The 22358-nt window shown below is 38.1% G+C and overlaps 1 protein-coding gene across 1 annotated transcript in view; it reads right to left on the bottom strand.

The window, feature by feature from the left end:
- Positions 1 to 13077, bottom strand: part of LOC582485 (serine/threonine-protein kinase 17A) — a 53042-nt gene extending 39965 nt beyond the window's left edge. Inside the window, exon 1 of the mRNA XM_030990659.1 lies at positions 12402 to 13077. Coding sequence (XP_030846519.1) covers positions 12402 to 12520 — 119 coding nt within the window. The 5' untranslated portion in view covers positions 12521 to 13077. The remainder of the gene's footprint in view (positions 1 to 12401) is intronic.
- Positions 13078 to 22358: the final 9281 nt, after the last annotated feature.

Genomic DNA, 22358 nt, shown 5'->3' with positions numbered 1-22358 from the left:
GAGTTAAATGTAATAAGAAATTGAGCTTCACGGTTTGAATACTTACAAACCACAAAACACTTGTATTCCAAACCTCTATGTACAATGTGTACACATATGACCTAAATCCTGTTGACTTACAGAAAAAAGCCGGGAATACCTGACATATTTGGGGTAAACCGTTGGCTAACTTTGCTACCTTAAAGCATTCCTTACACACCTCATCATGCCCCTAAGCATTCATACAGACGGCAATATTGTAGCAAGCCAACAATAGAACTCAATTTAAGAACCAACACATATTCTCTACCCTACGCAAATACCAGTACACTGTACAAGTCGATATTGAAAGTAACAAAAAAGTAAATTAAAATGATGAAATGCCAGTTTGTCCATGAAAATTGCAACACGGATGAGGGAAGAATTTTCATTGGACAATGGTAGTCATGGAAACCAAACAGACAGTGATAAACTTTATGGGTCGCAATCTCGTGACAAATAGCCTAATGACTCTTCTGAATTTCTGATGGGGTAAATATTGTTCATGTCAACACAATATTATTTGCTTTAAATACACACGACCACACATGTGCATCTGGTTTAATAGTTGACAGTGCAATTGATCTATTGATCGTTCGATCAATTGATTGTACAGACCTAACAACCTGTTCAAAAGGGGAAAAAGGCAATCAAGGGCTAACTTATCTTTGTGTCACCTATGATATGGGGAAGTGGAATAGTGGATATGTAATTCATGTAATTCTATATTAAGGACAGAATATCATCAGCAAGCGAGCAAAAGACTAAACCATTTGCTATACCGGTACAGGTAATTCCCATTAAATCCTCTGACTTTCAATTTCAAGTGATCAACACTTCAAAGCTTGATAATTAATCCTAAAACTACTAAATAACCTTTTACATGTACAGGCTTGATAAAAGGACCACCGTGTCCTGACGTAAATGTGCTTAAAATAAGTCCATGATAAATCTATATTTGTGATCAGGCATTAAATATTGAAGAGTCATTGTCACATGCAACGCTATCATCCAATCTAAAAAATTTTCTCACCCTTGAGAAGAAGTATTTCCCAACAATAATTTCCAGTTCTAACGGACTTCAAAAAACTAAACTAACTACAGAAGAAGAATCAATAAAGCATTATCTGAAAATAGGACATACATTGAATGTAAACGTGCAAATGTTCATCTACATGTACTGTATACAGCTTGTTTGCTTGGTGATTTGGAGACATATTTGGGGCATACCTTTAGACTTTTGACTCAGATCTGGGACGACTTTCTGAAAGTCATCGCTCACAAATGTCAAGAGGGTTGCCAATTTGCATGGTAGTTTGAGTAACCCGAGACCAAAAGGTGCTCCTTTTCACCTTGACTTTATATCGGAGGAGGGCCGACCTCCTTCTCTAGGGCAGAAACTTGGTATGAATTCCTTAGTTTGCAAACAGGACTGCAAGGTTTCAGTTCGTTCAGAATTCTAGGGCAGATATGTCTTGACGTCATGAGGCAAATATATTTATGTTTCTTGTAGAGAGATTCAAGTACATGTAATTGTACATGTTGTTTTGAAATCAAGGACAAATACATGTACAACGAAGACCTACTAGTATGTACAGAAAAAAAAAAAAAAAAAAAAATCATTCAGGAAATAGCTGTATTTTTGTTTCTTTTTAAGCTTTCAGTTTAGACAACTTATAAAAACAAACTTTATAAGAATGATTCTTTGATACAAATTATACAGTCCCTTTCAAATTAGGTTTCCAGAAACAAAATTTATCATGATTTGTTTTTCTACCTGTAGTTCTCTTTTTATACAGAACAATGTCCTACGAGAATGCAGGATGCAAATTGGCAAGGCATTTCTTACAATGTACACAGATGTATCCCGATTCATCGTCATTGTCCCAACATTAATATAATCATGCTGAGTTTCAAGTCTCTATATATTGTCTACAACAATAGGCCTGTACAATCAATCATGCTATTAAACTGACTTCATTACAAACTCTGTCATGTCTAATTTACAGGTTTCCTATAATGATATACAATAATGATAATACAAAAGTAATAGAAGACTTCCTGCTTTATATAGAAGCAAGCCGATCAATGCAAAACCAAGCTCAGCCATTGATGAACCTCCACTTTAGGAAGATGATCAATAGAACACTGTAAAAGTCAAAGGGGCAGCTTTGTTTTGTAAGATTAGGTCCAGGTCCAACCCAGGGGATCTATGCTTGGTTGGTTCTGATGGCAATTAGGAACTAGACTATTGGGTCTAAAGAAAGTTCCTAGGGAAAACAACAAGTTTGACCAGGGGCACAGGGTAAATGTACGGTACATATTCATTGTCATGGTTTCTGATGCATCCCATTAGCTCTGAAAGGACGCAAAAATGTATTGTAATGATCTATTTTGATTTTAGAGCAGTGCAAATGAGGCATGAGATTTAATTAATTTTGGAGTCTCTACAAAAAAATAACGATAATAAACAACAATTTCCCATCCTCTTTGGCCTCTAGATATAATTTGCAAATATGAAAACAAAATTGGGGGAGAGGGGGGGGGGGGGGGGGTACTAGGGGGTGGAGATACAGGTACATGTATTTCACTCTAATGTGTGATGATGTTTGTGCATTTATATTGCATTTAGTGTAGGTGACGTGCAGTAAAACACAGATAAAGCAAGTGTCGATATCAATATGTTGAATGTACATTGTAACGCTCATCACAAACTACATGTATCTCAGACGGGCACAAATTAAAAACAGCTATTTCCTAAATAGCGCGATATTTTGGAAACAAGACCAAGATTTTACGGGATATTTTCTCGACCAAATATATCACGCTAATTGCAACTGCGGGCTGATGAAGACGAAAATTAGCTGGCTAATTTGAGATCAGGATAGTTAAAATAGCAGGTTATTTGGCAAACTCGAGCTAATGAAAACAGGCCTAGTGTGAGGGATCAATGTAATTGAATATCAATGCCTTTACAACAAAAACAGAGTTGTTGTGCAACCTACAGTACAGTATACTTTGTACATTTACTCACAAGGTCAACAAATAAAGCCTAACGATGGTCCTATGGTCATCTACGATCCTTCAAAATGTACAATACATGTACATGTAGGCCAAAGTACAGGTCAGGTACATATGGACTAGTACAGTGGCATTTGAGTTTGGGCCTGAAGAGAATAATATCAAAATCAATTTTGGTTTGCCACAATGGATTGTGATGTCATTATTGCGCCACAGAACGACCCTCAGAGCTTTCCTTCTTGGCAGACTCATCTCACCACAACATCCAATCACATGATCAATGATGATCCAATCACCAGATCAATATCCAGTCACCTGACCAAGACTCTCCATGAAGGCAAGAATACCCATCACACCTGGTACAGTCATCTTTTTTTCTGAAGGTTTTTTTTACATGATGTGGTAAATCGCTAAAAGACAACTTTTGTGTCAAGATAAAGATATTTTATGTTTAAATTAATAGAAAGTGCGGATTAAAAAATTAAAGAATAAAATAACTGTGCACAAGAAAAAACAAACGTATACCGGTAATACTACAATAGATGTGAAGCTCTAATACAGTACATGTACCGGTACGCCAGTTTTATTTCGCTTTAGCGTGTGTTTTTGTATGAACTGGTATTATTTTGTCATGTAGTAATACAGGAACAGTGGGTTATTTTCAATAGAGCAATGCCATGGTGTGATATGCACTGGTCCAATAGTTGAACATGTGTGATTCACAATACAATGACAAACAAAGAGAAAACCGCAACAATAACAGGTGATCTAAATCAATCATTTGTGTAATTTTGTAAGCATAATTACGGTATCATTATGCAGCTGTGTATACCCAGCATATAAACCATTATTTGCTTAAAGTCCAATATATCCTTTCATTATGTTATAAAACAATTTGAATTCACTTACAGTATTTTTTGTTTCATTACATGTATACATGTACATTACTTGTAGAGTGAAGCTGAAACAAAATTGTATACTATTTATAGCTGACTAGAAACTAGGAGGTGATTATTCCAAGAAAGTGACAAATCGCTACACGGAAGGTACAACCTGAGAACGCAAACTCAATCAGTTACAAATGTCACTTTACTTCATACTCGAACTGTCTAATGTAATAAATTTGCACTTGATTTTATGCATAAGCAAGCCAAAGACAAGACGAGCATTTATGAGTACATGTATGCCACTTATCCATCCGCTTGAATACCTGTTTCTGTGGACAATTTCTTAGAATGAATACAGTGAAAACTCCATTATTTCCCAAGGGCAAAAGAACCAACAACTGCGAGTACATTTTATCACACCAAATGCACACATCAAGTCAGGATTACCCCCCTCCTAATTCGCTTAGCTAGGGTCTCTGCCTCTCTGGAGACGCTTTTCCGGATGAATTTGATATTCATTTGCTCGGAAACATATGTCAGGTGGAAAATTTGTCTCCCTCGCCTGGTGGCTTGGGGAATGAGTCATAAATCATGTGCTAGATGTAGATGAGGCCGGGGCTCTAGTTTAGACAAGGATCAATCAAATACTAAAGAGAAAAGGGTATTGTGGGGATCGAGAGTAACTCAGGTATTAGGCAAGCATACATTGTATATTATGCCTTACATATTCATAGACCTTCATGTATAATATGAAAAACGTAGTGAAGTAACAAACTTTTATCGTTGCGATTGTGCTTTATGTTTAAAATAAATTCAGGGTTAGGATTAGGGATAGGGCACTGAGATAAAGTGTTGGGTTTTTAATTAAGTTTTGTTGAAGTAGGAAATTGATGAGGAGTCGCAAGAGGAACTGCCATAAAAGTTAAAACCATTGTATACAATAATGAAACTGTGGTTTGCTCACTTTGCACATCATTTTGGACAAAAACCTGATCAGAAACCAGGGACAGTTATTTACCTGTTTGAAGTTTGAACATCATTCATTTCAATTCAGTGGTATATATGTACAAAATGTAGTTTATATTATCGCCTGAAAATACAAGGACCTGAGACGAGATATCAAGAAACAATGAGGGAAATTCAACATTGTCAATACCTTTTATGCTTCTTTCAGTCAGTTCTCAGAAGCAGCTTTTTACAACTACTTATTAGACCATCCTTTATTTGCCCCACTTTCAATTTCATTATTATGTATGCCTCGTAATGAGACTCGGCTTTGTGTACAAGACTAGAGTAGTTCGATAGTGGTAGGGGGCATCCAAAATTCTTGAAGGACGAGGACGGTGTAAATTCTTGACAACAACAAATTTTGACTGTTTCAAGCAAATTAAAGCAGTCACTGACCAGGAAACAAACATACTCCTCCTAAACAGTCAACAAGGTGTTTACTCGGACTTCTCCTAGGTCTTCTTCTACGAAGAAAGAGAAACCAAGTCTGCAAAGAAGGAAATGATCACAAAACAAACTAGAGAATTGAGATACTCGGTAGTAAATAAGATCAGGATTGTTGAGAGTCAGTGATCAAGTGCCTCTGGACAAAAGATGGCTTGAAAATTTGCATTAATCCGTTTCTTCTCAATCTCTCCTGTGTCTGGTGGTCTTTAGTCGTTCGTATTTCTTGAGGACCGAGGGTCTCCGAACTTGTTTTTCCGATGGGGTCGAGAACCTCTTAATTTGTGAGAGGCCCGCCCCCTCCACCCCACTTACAAATGGTATTAGGGTGATTTGTATTGTCTTCTGGTATGAGAGGAGACCGACCTGTGATTCTCAACGGTATGCTAAGCAAAGTCACTGACTTCCCTGAGAGGCCAAAGACATATTGTCAACATTGGGCAACAACTGGCATCCAAAATATTCTCAAAAACACTGAAGGTAGTAAAAATGCAATGAACTACTACTAACAACATTTCTTTTTCATTTAGAAGAGAGGGAGAGCAGAAGAAAAAAAGTCCGTTCAGTACCTGGGACCTTGGCAGATTTCCTAACTTCTCTAAAAAAAAATGCCGGGGGAGGAAAGACACCAGAGAAAAGAATTAAAAAAGAGGGCCGACTGCCTGAGAAACATTTTACCTTTTCTATTCAGAGGGTTGCCAATCTGCAAGATCCAGTGTTACTTTCGAAACCAGTAGCCATGGCAACCTTTTGATGCCACAACACTCTGTGAAAGGAGACTGGGAAAAGGGTTTGTTTTGCTAACTCTAAATTCACACCTATCCCGTACACCTCCACAAAAAAGGGACCAGAAATGCACAATGTGCTGTACACACTGTTTTATAAATAGTACCCTTAAAGTCCCAATGGAAGTGCATTTCTGGCTACTGTCCTGGTACAATGCTGTACATGTAGCTCAAGAACACAAGTTCTTTTTGACTTCTGAAAAAAAAAACTATTTAAAAAATAAAAGGGGCTCTAGTAAAAAAATTAATTAAATAAAAAAAAATAAAAAAAGTATATCAAAATTACCACGATAAAATCCACTCTTACTATTAAAGCAAATATAGTGTTTGTAACAGCGCTCCTGAAAACAAATTAAAAAATAATTATTTTGCACTTATTTTGCAGATGCTGAACCAATACTTTTCAGACAGGTTGCGTGTCCTTGGCTTACAGTAATCATCTAGAACAAAATTCATTCAAATATAATATTATGTCAGCAACTGAAATAAAACTCCTTTCTATTAAAACCAATAAGCCAAAAAGATAGTGTTAGACAAAACAAGGTCCAATGTGGTCTTTCAATTTATTCCAGTCAATGGGACAGTGGACAAGGATTGTTGAGTAGGGGAGCTGACCGTTCCGGCTGACCATTGGAAACTGACCAGTTGGGGCCAGCCTTCAATGACGCAGAACCATTTGGGTCAAGCCGTACAAGTTTTCTCAGCAAACTAGAAAAGATTATGATTAGGTGTGCAAGCTCACGCAAACAAGGTTAAATGGCAACACCGATCATGAAAGAACTTGTGTAAAACTACAAGATGAGCATGTACCAAGACGGTTATTGTCACCAAAAACTGAATAAACAAAACTTCAAAGCGGGGAGATAATTGAAAAACGAGACCACAAGAAAAAGAAGTTCAACAACAAAAAACAATTTGGTGTAGCTTGTTCATGAGCCCCCTCTCTCTCTCTCTTTAAAGCTAAAGCAGATTTGACCATGCAACACTACAACAGAAAAGAGAATATCCATAACAATTCCTAGACCTTACAGTCGAAGACCATAGAGAAACCTTAAAGTCAAACACCATCGAGAAATTGCCTGGAGCAATAATGAAGTCTAAGAAGCTTAAAAGCAATTTGTGGTTCTTAGTTGGGTAGCAATAAGCTGCCACTTTGGTGACATCACTCAAAAACAGAGATAAAGATTTGTGCACATAGCAACAGCACCATAGAGAACTGACATGCAGACATCAGCTGCGTGTTGGAGATTACGCCAACTCCCTCTATCCTAGATTTTCTGCGATTTCCTGGCAGCCTGAATGGGAAAAAACCCTGTGTTTTTTTGTATCGATAACATTCATGTCTCGGCCGAGAGTGTACATGCTTACAGTATACTTTGAGCCAGTGTCTGTACTCACTTTTTTATTTCAGGGGACCGGATTAAAATTTGAGGTTTTGAAAGCAAGAACCCTCTGCTCAAAATCTTGAAATTATAGGGGTCCGGGGTTAGAATTTGAGGGTCAGCTGGGTGTTGGAGATTAGGACAACTTTACAGTATCCCAGCTTTTCTGCGATTTCCTGGCAGTTGAAAGAACCCTATGGTTGCTCAAAACGATAACATTCATGTCTAGGGCAAAATGTGTTCACCAACTGTAGTCATGCATAATTGTATTGTTCACGTACCGGTAGGTGAAGAATTTCTAAAATTAGGGGGGGGGGGTCCATTGCGTGATCGTGATGAGCCCTTAAATTGCACAACTTTAGGTTTTACTAAAATTATTTATGCCAAATTGCAACTGTTTGAGATAATGAGAGGGGTTTCATAAATGATGGACTGTACATGGGTATCATCAAGGTGATGTGATACTGAAAGTGCGCATTACAATCTGAAAACATCTTACAAGTCTTTCTTCCTCATACTGAAAGTAATATGACTGGAAAATGGAAATGGAGGTCCAAAGTAGAATACAACTCACAATTACAGGTAGCAGCTAGGGTTTTGCATCAAGGGCATTCTTGTATCACAATGAAAATCATTCTTTTCTTCAAGAAGAAAAAAGAGTGATTCAACAGGACTACCAGGACTTTCAAAATACAACATTAAACAATACTAGTAAGTTAGTAAACCGATACAGGATCTGGCCTACATGTACTAGTGCATTGTGACCTACATTGTACATGTACACTGCACAGCATATAAAAAGGAGCATTACACTGTACATGGTTGAACATATACTGTATCTCTTACGAAATATTCTTCTTAATCCGTGGGTAAGCAGGGTTAAGACCCTTGTATCCATACAGTTCACAACCTCTTTATGAACAGAATGCGTTTCCTGGTTCAATAATCTCAGATCTCTCTCTCTCTCTTTCTTATTTTCTTTCTTCTTAATTTGAAGGAAACTGCCAGAGAATTCAATATTGCATGCCAACTGTCAGTTGTGCTTGGTTACTAAAGACTAAAAGTATGGAGGTCATGATGAACTTTCTAAAATCAGGCAATAAAATAAAGCCAACATGCTTGCAGAGTTTTTTTTTCTGTAGACAATTTTAAATTTTATCTCACTCATTGTAGATACATGTATGTAAGTTCTTCATTATTTTTTTAATGAAATCATTCCAGATTTCCACACAATGTTTGATGTACAATACGTGTGCATGTACACGTAACTTCGAGCTAATGTCAGTTCAGTCCTGAATCAACTGCTCAAAATACAGTCAACAAAATGTGTACACTAGTACGGTAGTACCTGTCTGTGTCTAACAGTTTCAATTGCAAATATTGATAAGAATTCACAGATCTTCTATTTTTTTAAAATAATAATTCTTGTAGTCTATGCACTGTACGTGATCAGACTGATCACATCTACATGTATATCATTTCAATCACATCATTATAAATAATGGAATTTATGATACATTTTATTGCCTCACATTTGTCGTACTACAAAATACATGTCTCTACAAATATAAAATGTATAAATAGTACATACGATGTACATTCATTGGTAGATCTATATTTATTTTACAAGGACAGACTTTGGATTCGATCTTGATGGACTATTGTGAATCATCTGAAGGGGTTTCTGCTCAAGATTCCCTGAAGTCGACCTACTGCACTTGCAAGTAGCCTGATCATTGTCCAGGCTAGTTGTCAATCTTGTATCAATTTCACTTCCTCATTTGCTTTATTTATTGCTTGCTATTGTTATGGTTACACATGTAAGAAGAATCCATGAACTAATGAGCTTTGCTTACGGTCTTACTTAATTTTTAAATAAATTGAAATGATTGCATGGCCCTCAGGCACATGGACAATAGTTTTAATACTGATGAGGCCACCCTGGGTAAACAAGACATACATGTACATGTACATGTACAGTAGTATTATTATCATTTTTGATATAAACTTGAATGTTATTGTGTTATTAACTACGAAATTGTGATTGCCTACATTCAATTTAATCAAAGCGATAATATGGTTAATGTCAAAACTTCATGTACATGTACATGTACAACCTGCATACATGTACACTGTACGAGCGAATAATGGAGTTCCTCAGTTTAAGCTACATGTAGTACACGCAGACACAAAATTAACATTGAAGTTTTGTCACCTTGTATTACCAGGACACCTTGTACTTTCAGGACTCCTTGTCTGGCTTAAAGTTTAAATACATGTATGTAGATAAACTATGGTCCATGATTTGACAGTTTCGGTTCTCTGTTTGAATAACATAATGTACATGTAATATGTATGTTTACGATGTACATGTATGTAATTGCATGTGCAAGGAAAACTCTGTGTTATCAGGTAAAGGTATTGTTCATGGGTACCAATAGATCAATAAAGCTGAATACAGTTATTGAGAAAATATTGATTGTTTCTTTGATAGTGAGGCCTGGGTATTGTTTGTTACAATGCAGTGTAGGCCTGGTCTATTTGTAATGTTCAAACATGTACATGACTACATGTACAGTACAGAAATACAACTGATACACGTAGAAGAGTGACCATGAAATCAATGTTATTGTGAATGTTATACAATCATAAATGTCCATGTACAGTAAACCGATACATGCAAGGTAAAGTTGCAAGGTAATAACAGTACAAAAGATAAATGTACCAGTAAGGCCTAGTGGCCTACATTGTACACTGTTGGTCTATGAGCATTTAGTCAAGAATAAAATAGTCATAATTTGTTAAAAACTTCCATTGCTACTGTAGCAAGACTAGCTTTTACTCTTTTTTTTCAATCGTCTCCCTCTTCCATCCTAATAACATTTTCCATTCTTTATATCATATATTTTCAAAAGCAACCCCACACTGTTCACTACAACCCGACCCTACTGATCAAAATAAGCTCAACCATGGAAGTAAAAATAGAGTCCCAGGTACACCAACGAAGAATGGCAAAAATGCACTTTTTTTCAAATTTGAATGGAAACAAAGTTCACAACACTCCTGGGATACAACGTGTAACTAACGATGACTCACCATGCTCGCTCGTTCAATGTGGAACGGCTAGGATACCAATTTATATTAGTCTTGTATTTCAGACCTCAGCTGGTCCCAAACATGGCACTTTGCTTTTTCAGCATACCGGTACTTTCAGCTGTTTCAGGATCTGATGAAACATCAATTCTGATGAGAAGGATTACGGTATCTTTCAAAAACAATAAAGTGCACCAACTTTAAAAAAATCTTGTATTCATATAAAATTGCACTCCTTGCATTTAGATTATAATCTACATTGTGAAAAGGCCTCAAAGGTTTTATAGTGCCAGTGAGTCTGAGTGAGAAAGACTAGCTAAAGATCCCTGCGCTGCCAGCGCAGCTCAAGTTCAGCACAGGCCTAGCTACTTCAAACAGAAAAAGAAAACAGGATTACAGTTGGACTTTTGGACTTCTCTTTATCACATTGTTTAAATGTTTTATGGTGCCAAATTGTGTAAATTTCATCTTGCGAAAATTTCGCATTCCAGAAGCAGACTAAAAGGTGCCACATTAATATAATGAATCATTAAGGAGCGAGATGATATGTGCTGGTACTTAGTACTTACAACACTACACCATGTACTGGGTAAATGTGTTCCAGGGTTGCCAAAGCAAATACAGTGTACATACATGTACATGTACATGTACACTGTACATGTACAAAGCAAAGGCTTGAAATATTATGATACCATTAATAATTCACTGATGTACATGTAGGATTCACAATTCCTTCAATCATTCTTTCTTTTTTTCTCGGTCACCTTCAAAAGTATACTTGTTTGAACGTGCAGACCTACTTTCTTGTTCTTTAATCCCTGCACAATGCACACCTCTTCTCTACACCCCACATCCTACCCTCCCTCCTGAACTGTAACTAAGCAGTTCTTTGTTGCATTATGATGGGATTTAAAGTCTCTGAGACTCCTGAGAGGGCCATCTGTATTTGTTGTATTGCCAGGAGATGAGAGCCTCATTTGTGGTTAAGATCTGTGCATGAACTTCTTTGTCTGTGAAGTGTGAAGTTCGGCATCAATGGACCGATTCATAAACTTGCTTGGAGGTGCTCGACTCAAACCACAGGCACAGGCATGTAGTACAGTATGGGCAAAGATGGTGTACGAGTACATTGTACAGTATGTAGGCTTTGCAATGATAACCTAAACTTGACTGATAGCTGAACACAGAATACTATTTACAAAATTAAAGGCAAGTCTGTACAAAACTGGACAGAAAAATCAGTCTGCTTGAATAATATTTTGTCTCATGATGCTCTCCTCCAAGAGGATTCTGAATTTCCGTGTTCAGAGTTTCAGATGTACATGTACATGTACAAGTACATGTTGTTGTGGTGTCAGAGGAAAAGTTCCTCACACAACATCCTACATGTTCAGTATATCCAGTATACCGGTAGTTAATAGTGAAAAGTTGGTTGCATGTACAACCTGTACAGTGTACGTGTACATTGTACATGTACATGTGTACAGTGTATAAATATGTGCAAGCACAAATAATCTGTCATTCTGCATAATTTCAATAGATCTAGTCTATGCACAAAATCACATATTTTTCACTAAAATTAGTTTTTACAAGATGCCTTGATTTTTTGTTTGAATGTTTACAATCTTACGAAGAGGCCTAAGTTAGAGGCATGGTCTAGTTGTCTAGATCTACATCATACATTGTATTTGTATTAATAACTTAGATCTAACTTTTTAGGCCTAGAAGGAAAATGTTGACATAATAAAAAAATCATGTTTTACCTTCCAAGTTCGTTGAGGGTTGAATAAGAAGAATGAAAGTTGCCCTCTCTGTATCTCTTTGTAGTTCCATCTGGAACCACTCGTGATCTATTCATGACTTGCACTTGTCGAAGAGGCATCAGTCTTTTTAGAAAATCACAAAATAAGTTCTGTCTAACTTAGGTTGTCTGAATCTTGTTCCCTGTGACTGTGTTCCACTCCTTCAGTTCTTCGAATTTTTTCAGTTTCAGTTTTATTGACTTGATTTGTAAATCCCCATGACATCACAATGGCTGATAATGCAACAACACCATTCAAGTACTATTAACTTGCTGTAAAATATCATCGATAACTTTTGGACTGATGATCTTGGCTTGGTTGATTTCAGCACGCGATCGAGGCGAAGACTGGCCTATTCCTCACGGTCTCCCGCTGGCCTGAACAAATTACAGTGAAAGGTGTACTTCCAGTGCAATGTAGTTCTTCACAAAATTGCTTGTAATTCCAAAATCCTTCCTTTCCTAGAGTATTATGAAAGAGAATCCCTTCAAAAGTCAACGATGTCGACTTTCATGGCCTAGCTTGCATTCAAAAGACATCACAAACAGCTAAAATATGTGATTTTCTACGCAGTTTCTCTGGCCTCGCATCTTCACCGTCGTCGCTCATCTTTTGTTGTTTCAACGATTTCGAAGTTTGGCCGGAAATGCACATTGGTACTGGTCGGGCCTTTCGCGCATGCGCATAAAGTCTAATACATATTCATCATCATTGTGACATCATGAATGCATGCGAGTGCAAGGAAGAGTTTTGCAACTTATGGTTTTGTGCTATTATTTACGCACATAAATTCAATCTCGACAGTGGTGAAGATATAGACATTTTATTTGATTAGTTGCCTTTTCATATTTTCACGACAGACATGCTAGAACGGACCTAGTCTATCAAATGTTAATAATGATAATAATAATGATAATTAAATTAATAGTTATAATAAGAAAATAATGATCCTCATCATCATCATCAAAATAATAATAATAATTACAATAATAACGATAGTAATAATAAAAATAGTAATTATTTTAATGAGAATAATGATAACATTTTATATGTAATAATAAAAGTGGGTTCTTGTATAACACTCATGGCTGTCGAACATGCTATTCAAGCACACCACAAATCATATTCATAAGGTTTCCTTTTCTTTCTTAAAATTAATAATACCAAAGGCCTAGTAATAATAGAAGTGGTTCACATTCTAAACATATACGTTTATGACAATCTTGTTTTAACTTGTATTTTTTACATTTTCTATGTATCGACGTAACAAGGTCTATAACGATCCCACTAAAAAAAAAAGGCCCTAACAATGTCTTAATTTCTCCAGCCCTAACCATGAAATCACATGGAAGCGAGGAGAGAAGTCAGGACATTTCGTATTTTAATGATAATATTATAATGGCAAAATGGCCTGATTTTTGTTATCATACCTTAAAGACCGTCAATACTACTGGGCCAGAAGGGATTAGACCACACAGCGAGGTCACTGACAGGTGGCTATCTCATTAACTCAGCTCTCAACTAACATAATGAAAAGAGGATCATGGGGGACCAACCGGCACCGATTGGGAAGTTTTCTATATAGAGGGAGCAAGTAGCTACAAGTAGGACAATGGGGCTTTAAACTTATAACTTATTTGATTTACCTCATTAATTAAAATTATGTAGCTACGAAATGAACATTCTAATATGTAAATATTGATTAATATATTAACATAACTGCCGAGGCTTTATCCCCTTCTCCATTTTACTGTTAGAGACACCGGTATTTATAGGCTACAATAAGTTTAAATTTGGGCAACTTTCACATAGTTTGAGCAGCGAGGTGGTCGACGACAGAAACACGGTCACTATAAAAAGAAAGAGCTTTTGTGTGTTTTTGTTGTTGCTTTCTTGCTCTGTTCACTCGCTTTTAAAATTTTCAAAACAGAAAGTTGATATTTGGGCAAGTGAAGTCAGCCCCCCCCCCCCCCCCTCCTTCCTCCCAGCAGCGAAAGGACGCATTTTGTAGAGTTCAGTGATTTTGCAACGTCCAAATAAGCTCATTTGGAATATCCGACAGAGGGCGACATTAAAAAAAAAAATTATTTACGCCATGCATATATTTGTAATTCCTGCCTACTCCCTCAATCTCTCATTGGTCCTGACACTTATCTATTATCGTTGTTTTTGTTTGTTTAATATATTGTTTAATTACAACAGTATAGTTAAAAACCTCCACTAAATTTTTTCTTTATTGAAAAATCTATGTTTTCTCCCAAACTGTACAATAATTTTTATCACAATTTGTATACTCGATTGAATATCTATATCATGTTCGATACTTATGAAAAACATTTTGAAAACAAAATGTCTGTGTTTATATTAAATTATAAGGCAATGTACTATGTGTATACTGTAATAGAAAAATTATGTTCTTATTTATAATTTTGTATATGAAAATCTGAATAAAGGCAAAAAAACCCTCTAAATTAGTATTATCTTTCAAATACTATTGGAATTTAACCTTTTCATTTTTTTGGCCTGCAAAAGGGACAAAGTATCTTTAAAAGTATCGAAATCGCCCTTGAGTTGATTTTTAGAAACTGGTTTCGATCGTGTTAATTCGGGATGAAGAAATACGAGAAAACGGAAAACGTGTGGTAATTTCTGCTAAGATGATTATGGATTAATATCTTAATTGGTACTTGACGTCATAGATCCTCGTGCCTCCATAAGCCGATAAGACAAGATTACCACCACCACGACAACATGAAGTTCTCACCTAGCACAGTTAATTAGATCATTAGATCACCATGTCTATAACGATTAAAACACACTCGAAAGTTCTTTGAGCCAATCAATGAAGGGGATTTGCAAATACTCGATACAGGTAACTGAAAATTGACTCAAAGGAACTTTTGAGTGTTTCAATCGTCTGACATGGTTTTAATTAACAGCGTAATACGAACCTTATGGATAAACTTTAATACTGGTAATGCGATTGCATTGTGAAAGAAAAGGTGTGGAAAGGATCAGAAACCGTTGATCATGTAGCATGTAAGTATTGGTGTGCACTGCAAGGTTCTGGAGTCATCAAAATCATAATAAATTTGACCGAGTCTTGGTAAAGTAACAAGCACTGTACACAGAAAGCTATATATATGGGACAACACACATGGTGTCGGGGCTAGTACTACCTTGATTTCTTTGTCTTTCTATGCTCATTACTCAGCCAGTATACATTTTCTTCCAAAATTGTTTGGCACATGTCATTTATTTGTAATCTTGAACATTCAGTGTAAGTTTCGTTTGATTCTGTGAGAATTAATTTTCTTTTTTTTTACCAGAACTTGAGTTTATCTTTATGCTAATGTGTTGGTGATAATCTATTTTCTTTCCTATTTCTGCAAAGAAAGATACGGACGAACTAGAAAGACATGGACTAAGATGATAATGATGATGATGAAGAACAAGAAGAAGATGGGGAAGAAAGTAGAGTATAAAGAAGAAGAAAGAGAAGAAGAAATAATAAAGACAGAAAAAGAAGGAGGAGGATGACGAGAAGTGGAAGAAGAAGAAGAAGAAGAAGAAGAAGGAGAAGGAGAAGGAGAAGGAGAAGGAGAAGAAGAAGAAGAAGAATAAGAAGAAGAAGAAGAAGAAGAGAAGAAGAAGAAGAAGAAGAAGCAGAAGAAGCAGAAGAAGAAGAAGAAGAAGAAGAAGAAGAAGAAGAAGAAGAAGAGGTAGGAGGAGGATGAAGAGGGGAAGGAGGAGGAGAAAAAGGGACAGGAACAATTAAGACGGGACGAAAAGACCCTAAGCGAGAGATAATCAGAAGCAGATTGATAGATACTTGACGTTGGGCAGGGGCGGATCCAGCCGGCGACAAGGGAGGTGGCCAAATAGGGGGCCCAATTAGTGAGAAAATATTAAGCGCCGAATCAGCCAGCCGGCGGATAATCGGGGGGGGGGGGGGGGGGGGGTAAGGAGCACTATTCCCCCCCCCCCTAATTCGAGAGGAAATATTTACCGCCGAATCAGCCAGCCGGCGAATAATCGGGGGGGGGGGGGGGGGAGGTTGGTAAAAGCGCTACTTTGTGTGCTCAATCGGGAGGGGGCCCGGGCCCCCTAGATCCGCCACTAATGTTGGGCACTTGAGCCCCGTAAGCAGATAAGACTACATTATCACCAACATAATTTACTTCGTGTCAGGGCCAGGGGCGTAAGCGTGTTTTTTTTTTTCGAGGGGGGGGGGGGGGGGGGCGGGGTAACCGATATTTCGTTCATTTTTTTGTTGTTGTGTATTTATTGTTATTAAAAAAAATAAGGGGAGGGGGGGAGTTCCCTCCAACACACACACATATAAACAAAAATTGAGGGGGTGTTCGACCCCCCCCCCCCCCCCTGCGTATTAGGCCAAGAGCATTAGGTCAAAATAGGCCTCAACCTGGACATTTTCCATAACAAGCTGATTTTTTCAGGATAGCTCCGGGAATATGTCTAGAATAACATACTAAAAGTCCTCATGAATCCTCCTTGAGCGTTTTCCGCAATTCAAGATGGCGTCCAAAATGGCCGCCATTTCCTAAATTTCTTATAGCTTTGCAACTAGATAACCCAAATACAAAATGTAAATGTCTAAATATATGTTTTCTAGCATAAGGAACTCATTAAAATATATGTTGATAAATTTTGAAACACACAAGTAGCTTTAAACCACTTTAGCCCATCCCGAAATCCAAAATGGCGCCCAAAATTGCCGCCATTTCCTGTATTTCTTATAACTGTGCAACTAATAACCCAAATACCAAATTTAATTGTCTAAATATATGTTTTTCAGCATAAGGAACTCAACCAAATACTTATTAACACAATTTAAAACACACAAGTAGCAGTAAAACCACTTGAGCCCTTCCCGAAATCTAAATTGGCACCCCAAATGGCCACCATTTCCAATTTTATCTCATTGTATTAAAGTAGATAAGTTATGAATGCAATCAAATGTCTATACTAGAAAAGCACCATTGAAATACATATCAGTACAAATAAACCTTTCAATAAATAACTAAATACTTCTTATACATAAAGTATACACACACCCACCCACATACACACACACACACACACGCACACATATGGCTGCTTCCATCATCCTCAACAACATCAGACTGACAGTGTGCAACCGTGAAGAGTACTCAACGTCAGATGCCCGGGTTAGATGGAACTGAAAATGGAGACACATTAGTACCAATGTCGCAAAGGCAAAAGTCACACGGTTTCAAACAGGAAATGCACCTCAATAGCACATGCCGTATTATCACTGCTAGTAGACCAGGTCATTTCTGTCGCTAATATTGTTGGAATAGCTGTGTATAACACCGGAAGTGTGGCTCACGTGAACAGATAGACAACTTGAGCAACATGTCCTTCATGGAGTGGTTTCATGAAAGTGGCCATGCAGAGTGACTAGTACGAGAATTGAAACTCTGCCCTTCATAAATTTAGACCCCTTTTATCCGAGTACCATCTACACGGCACTATACTTTGCACATTCACAATGTGAAAAACATAACTTAAGAATATGTGCAGTAACATTTAACCAGCCCTCGTACATCAAGGCAGCAGAGATTGTAGCTTCTTCTCAAGACCTAGGAAAAGTAATTGTCCGTCTTGGTGGATTTCACCTCCTCATGTCATATCTTGGCAGCATATAGGCCACGTCATGGGCGGAAGTGTGCTTGCAGAGCTATGGGAGACAGTGTACGCCAAAGGGTCTGTCATACATATGCAATCTGGTCATGCATTTTCCCCTTCTCTTCGTGCTCAAATTCTTACTTCAGCTGCCCTCATTGGCCTGTTGATGGGTAAACCTGGCATCTTAGACAGCATAGATAAGGACCATTTAGCAAATATGTATGGTGCACTCCTCAACCAGGACACGAAGGTGACTGATGTACCTGAGGAGTGTGTCAAACAGTTAAAGTCAGATCATTTCACAACTCATTGCCGGGCAGCAGGACAAAGTAGGATAGGATAACTTTGGTTGCAGTATATCCGACAATTATGTGTCTCTTCTGCAATGTTTCATTCCAGCTGAAAGGACAGGGGACCATCTCAGCTGTGTGAGGGAAATGATACAACATTTCCATGCTGCAGGCTGGACATCTTCCCTATGTCAAATCTGCCAGGTTATATTTACAACAGATGGAAGCTCTAGAGCAAACCATGCCAGGAAATGAATATACACAAGTCGCAGAAAAGTGATAATTCACCATCCGCCATGTGGATTCATTCTGGGGTGGAAACTCCTCTGATCAGACCATTGAAAAGTTCCTGATGCGGCAGCTGAAAACATCTAGAGAAATGACTCGTGGACGTGGAATCACAGACAGTACATTGGCTAAGTGGGTTAATGCACTTCCTCGCTGTGTTCATACCTGTGATGAACTGGAACAGTTCACCGGAGTACACACTGGTACATCAGAGCAGCATAAAGACATACAGCAAAGTACCAGGTCAAGAGACAATAAAGATAGATGTATCTTTGTTTGATGGTTGCAGGCACATCATTATTTGCTGGATTTGATACTAATTGCCTGGTCTCCTTGTCAACTGGCATCGTCTCTGGCTCATCTGTTAATTGTCATTAACCTGTACGAATCGGCCTAGTAGCGGCATCCGAAACAAATGCATGGAAGGAAGTTTACAGATATCAAGCTACGTACATCGTAAGGACAAGGTAAAGACCATTGGTGCCAAGAGTAAGAGAGAGAAAATCAGGGGACAAAGCACATATTAAAAAGTCAACCCAACACTACTGTTCAACAGAATCACATGTTTCCTGAATAACAACACTGAGATGGATTAGTTCTTTGCACACAGGCACTTTCCCTTTCAGAGGTGGGGTGATGCGAAAGCCAACAAAGAGTTCTCTAGGTCTCCTGCTGAATTCGTTCACCAAGCAATCCAACCTGCCAGAAATGGTCTCTTTGTTTAAGATGGTGGTCGCTTGCTGCAATCAGTTGTTTGGCCACAACTGTCAACCTATGCAGGAGGCGAGTTGACTCAGTCGGTAAAGCGTCCGTCTGTCGAACCAAAGATTCCGGGTTCGACTCCCACCCAGGCGGATGACTGAAGCCTGCATTGTGTCTTAAGGTGCCCCTTCCCTTGTTCATAGACGCAGGTTATGTCATTAGAAATCGCCTGATGTGTCTTTATGCTGTGACAGGGTGTAATACGGTTTCGGCAATATTGACTATGACTTGCTTGATACATTCGCAGTGGAAGCACCATGACGAGGTTAAAAAAAGAGCTGGGGAAGCCTTTATGCGGCCAGCAGTTTTGAATATCTTGATGACTACCGTCACACTGCATACAAACGGGCAATTGGTCGCAGTTCTCTGAGTTCATCCTTTCAGTTAGAAAGTCTACCTCCAACTAGTGCTGCAGCAAAGCAACATCCATACCGCACCTATCTACAGTCATTATGTATAAAATGCTTTAGCGACCTTGGTACTAATGTGTCTCCATTTTCAATTCCATCTAATGTTGAAGACTCTTCATGATTGCACACTGTCAGTCTGATATTAGGGACTTTTAGATTTGCACGTCAACAGGTTTGACTGCAACGTGTGACGTCATTTTAAGGCACTGCGCATGCGTTACGTCGTCTCAGTCGATGATCGAGAATGCGTCAACCTTGATTTTCCTAAATCTAGTACATATTGATATTTATATAGCGCCTTTACATGCTCAAGGTACTAGCTATGCCGCGTGCGCATAACATATACAGTTCCACAGGTAGACAAAGGAAAATCCCTTCCCTGCTATTATGTAAAAAATGTGTAGAACAGGTGTCACATGCATAATCACCTGTTCTACACATTTTTACATAATAGCAGTGAAGGGATATGTTCTTTTGTTGAGGGTAGAATGAGGAACTGGATATTTTGTCCTCTTTCTTTGTCTGTGATGTTCATAGTGTTACTTCCTGCATGCATGTATATCATTGAGTGCAATCTAAAAGATTTCTAATTGTAGTCAACATGGGCAGTTAAGTACGTTGACACGCATGATCAGTCGGTGTTCGTCGTGTTCTCGTCCACTCAATCTAAAAGTCCCTATTGTTGAGGATGGTGGAAGCAGCCATATGTGTATGTGGGTGGGTGTGGGTGGGTGTGTGTGTGTGTATACTTTATGCATAAGAAGTATTTAGTTATTGAAAGGTTTATTTGTACTGATATGTATTACAATGGTGCTTTTCTAGTATAGACATTTGATTGCATTCATAACTTATCTACTTTAATACAATGAGATAAAATTGGAAATGGTGGCCATTTGGGGTGCCAATTTAGATTTCGGGAAGGGCTCAAGTGGTTTTACTGCTACTTGTGTGTTTTAAATTGTGTTAATAAGTATTTGGTTGAGTTCCTTATGCTGAAAAACATATATTTAGACATTTAAATTTTGTATTTGGGTTATCTAGTTGCAAAGCTATAAGAAATTCAGGAAATGGCGGCCATTTTGGACGCCATCTTGGATTGCGGAAAACGCTCAAGGAGGATTCATGAGGAATTTTAGTATGTTATTCTAGACATATTCCTGGACCTATCCTGAAAAAATCAGCTTGTTATGGAAAATGACCATGTTAAAACTAATGCTCTTGGCCTATATGCGCCTGCTTCGTGTTAATTAAAACCATGTCAGACAATTTAAACACTCGAAAGTTCCTTTGAGTCAATCAATAAGAGACTCTTGACTTTCGAATATATTAGATGCAGGTGACTGGAAGAGGAACAAAACCACTTCATCCCAAGTCCAAAACGTTTTTTAATTTTCATCATTGTTAATTTGAGCACCATAACCCATATCTACTTGCCAATGAAAATGTCAAGAAAGCAGTAGCAAAACTTTCGACGTTATCAGCTCAAGAACAATTATTGCAGGACACTATCGGGTGGCGTAAATTTTGTAATTATGATAGTCGCATATTTCAGGAGGTGGTGGACTAGTGCTGAATGTGCCTTTAATAATAGGTTGCGTATTTTCCATGATTTTGTTGTGATTATAATCATCATAATTATCTGCTATGCATTATATGATATGCATGGATAGTATGAAATATATTTGTTTGCAATCAATGGCCGAACTCATAATTATGCTCTCCCATGACTCCAAATATACTTTTTGATCAATATTGTTTATGTCTGAAGGAAGAATGAGTATTACGATTGCACTAATACTCCAGTGAGACGATGTGCATCGATTTAATTATTGATATTATCATGGTCTTAACATTATCTCCCTATATAATTATATTCAATGTTGTTAAAGGAAAAGGAATTATCAGTTTTGGGATAAGATCAGTGGCGGATCCAGGGGGGGGGGCCGAAACGGCCGCGGCCCCCCTATTGGCGGCGCAAAAAAAAGAAGAAAAAAAGAGGAAGAAAAGAAGAGGAAAAAAAAGGAGAAGAGGAGAAGAAAAAAAGGAGAAGAGAAAAGAAAGGAGAAGGGAAAAGAAAAAGGAAGAGAAGAGAAAAGAGAAAAGAAAAGATAAAGAAGAAAGCCCAACCCCCCCCCCCCCCTCCCCCTCCCTCCCACTCCGGGGTCGGAGGGACCGAATATGTGTTCCCAAATTTCCGATAAAGAGTTACTTTTCACGCAACAAAGTCCGGCCCGTAATACACACAAATCCGGCCCGTACTGACTTACACCGGAGATAGAGGGTGCTTCCAAAGAGAGGGAACATACATGTGCGTACCCTACAGTAAGTGGGTGGGGGGGGGGGGGGGTTCGGTGAGAAAGTGGGAAAGACAAGGAAATGGCGCTAAGTGACAGTAACGACGAATAAGGGAGAACTGTAATCGGGAGATTTGGGGTCATTCCAGAAGGTTTGGCAAACGTTATTGACTAGAGGGGGCCGGGCCGGCCGCATAAAAT

Source organism: Strongylocentrotus purpuratus, unplaced genomic scaffold (genome assembly GCF_000002235.5).
Source record: "Strongylocentrotus purpuratus isolate Spur 01 unplaced genomic scaffold, Spur_5.0 spur5_scaffold_19, whole genome shotgun sequence".
Taxonomy (NCBI): domain Eukaryota; kingdom Metazoa; phylum Echinodermata; class Echinoidea; order Camarodonta; family Strongylocentrotidae; genus Strongylocentrotus; species Strongylocentrotus purpuratus.
This window is presented reverse-complemented; position numbering and strand designations above follow the sequence as displayed.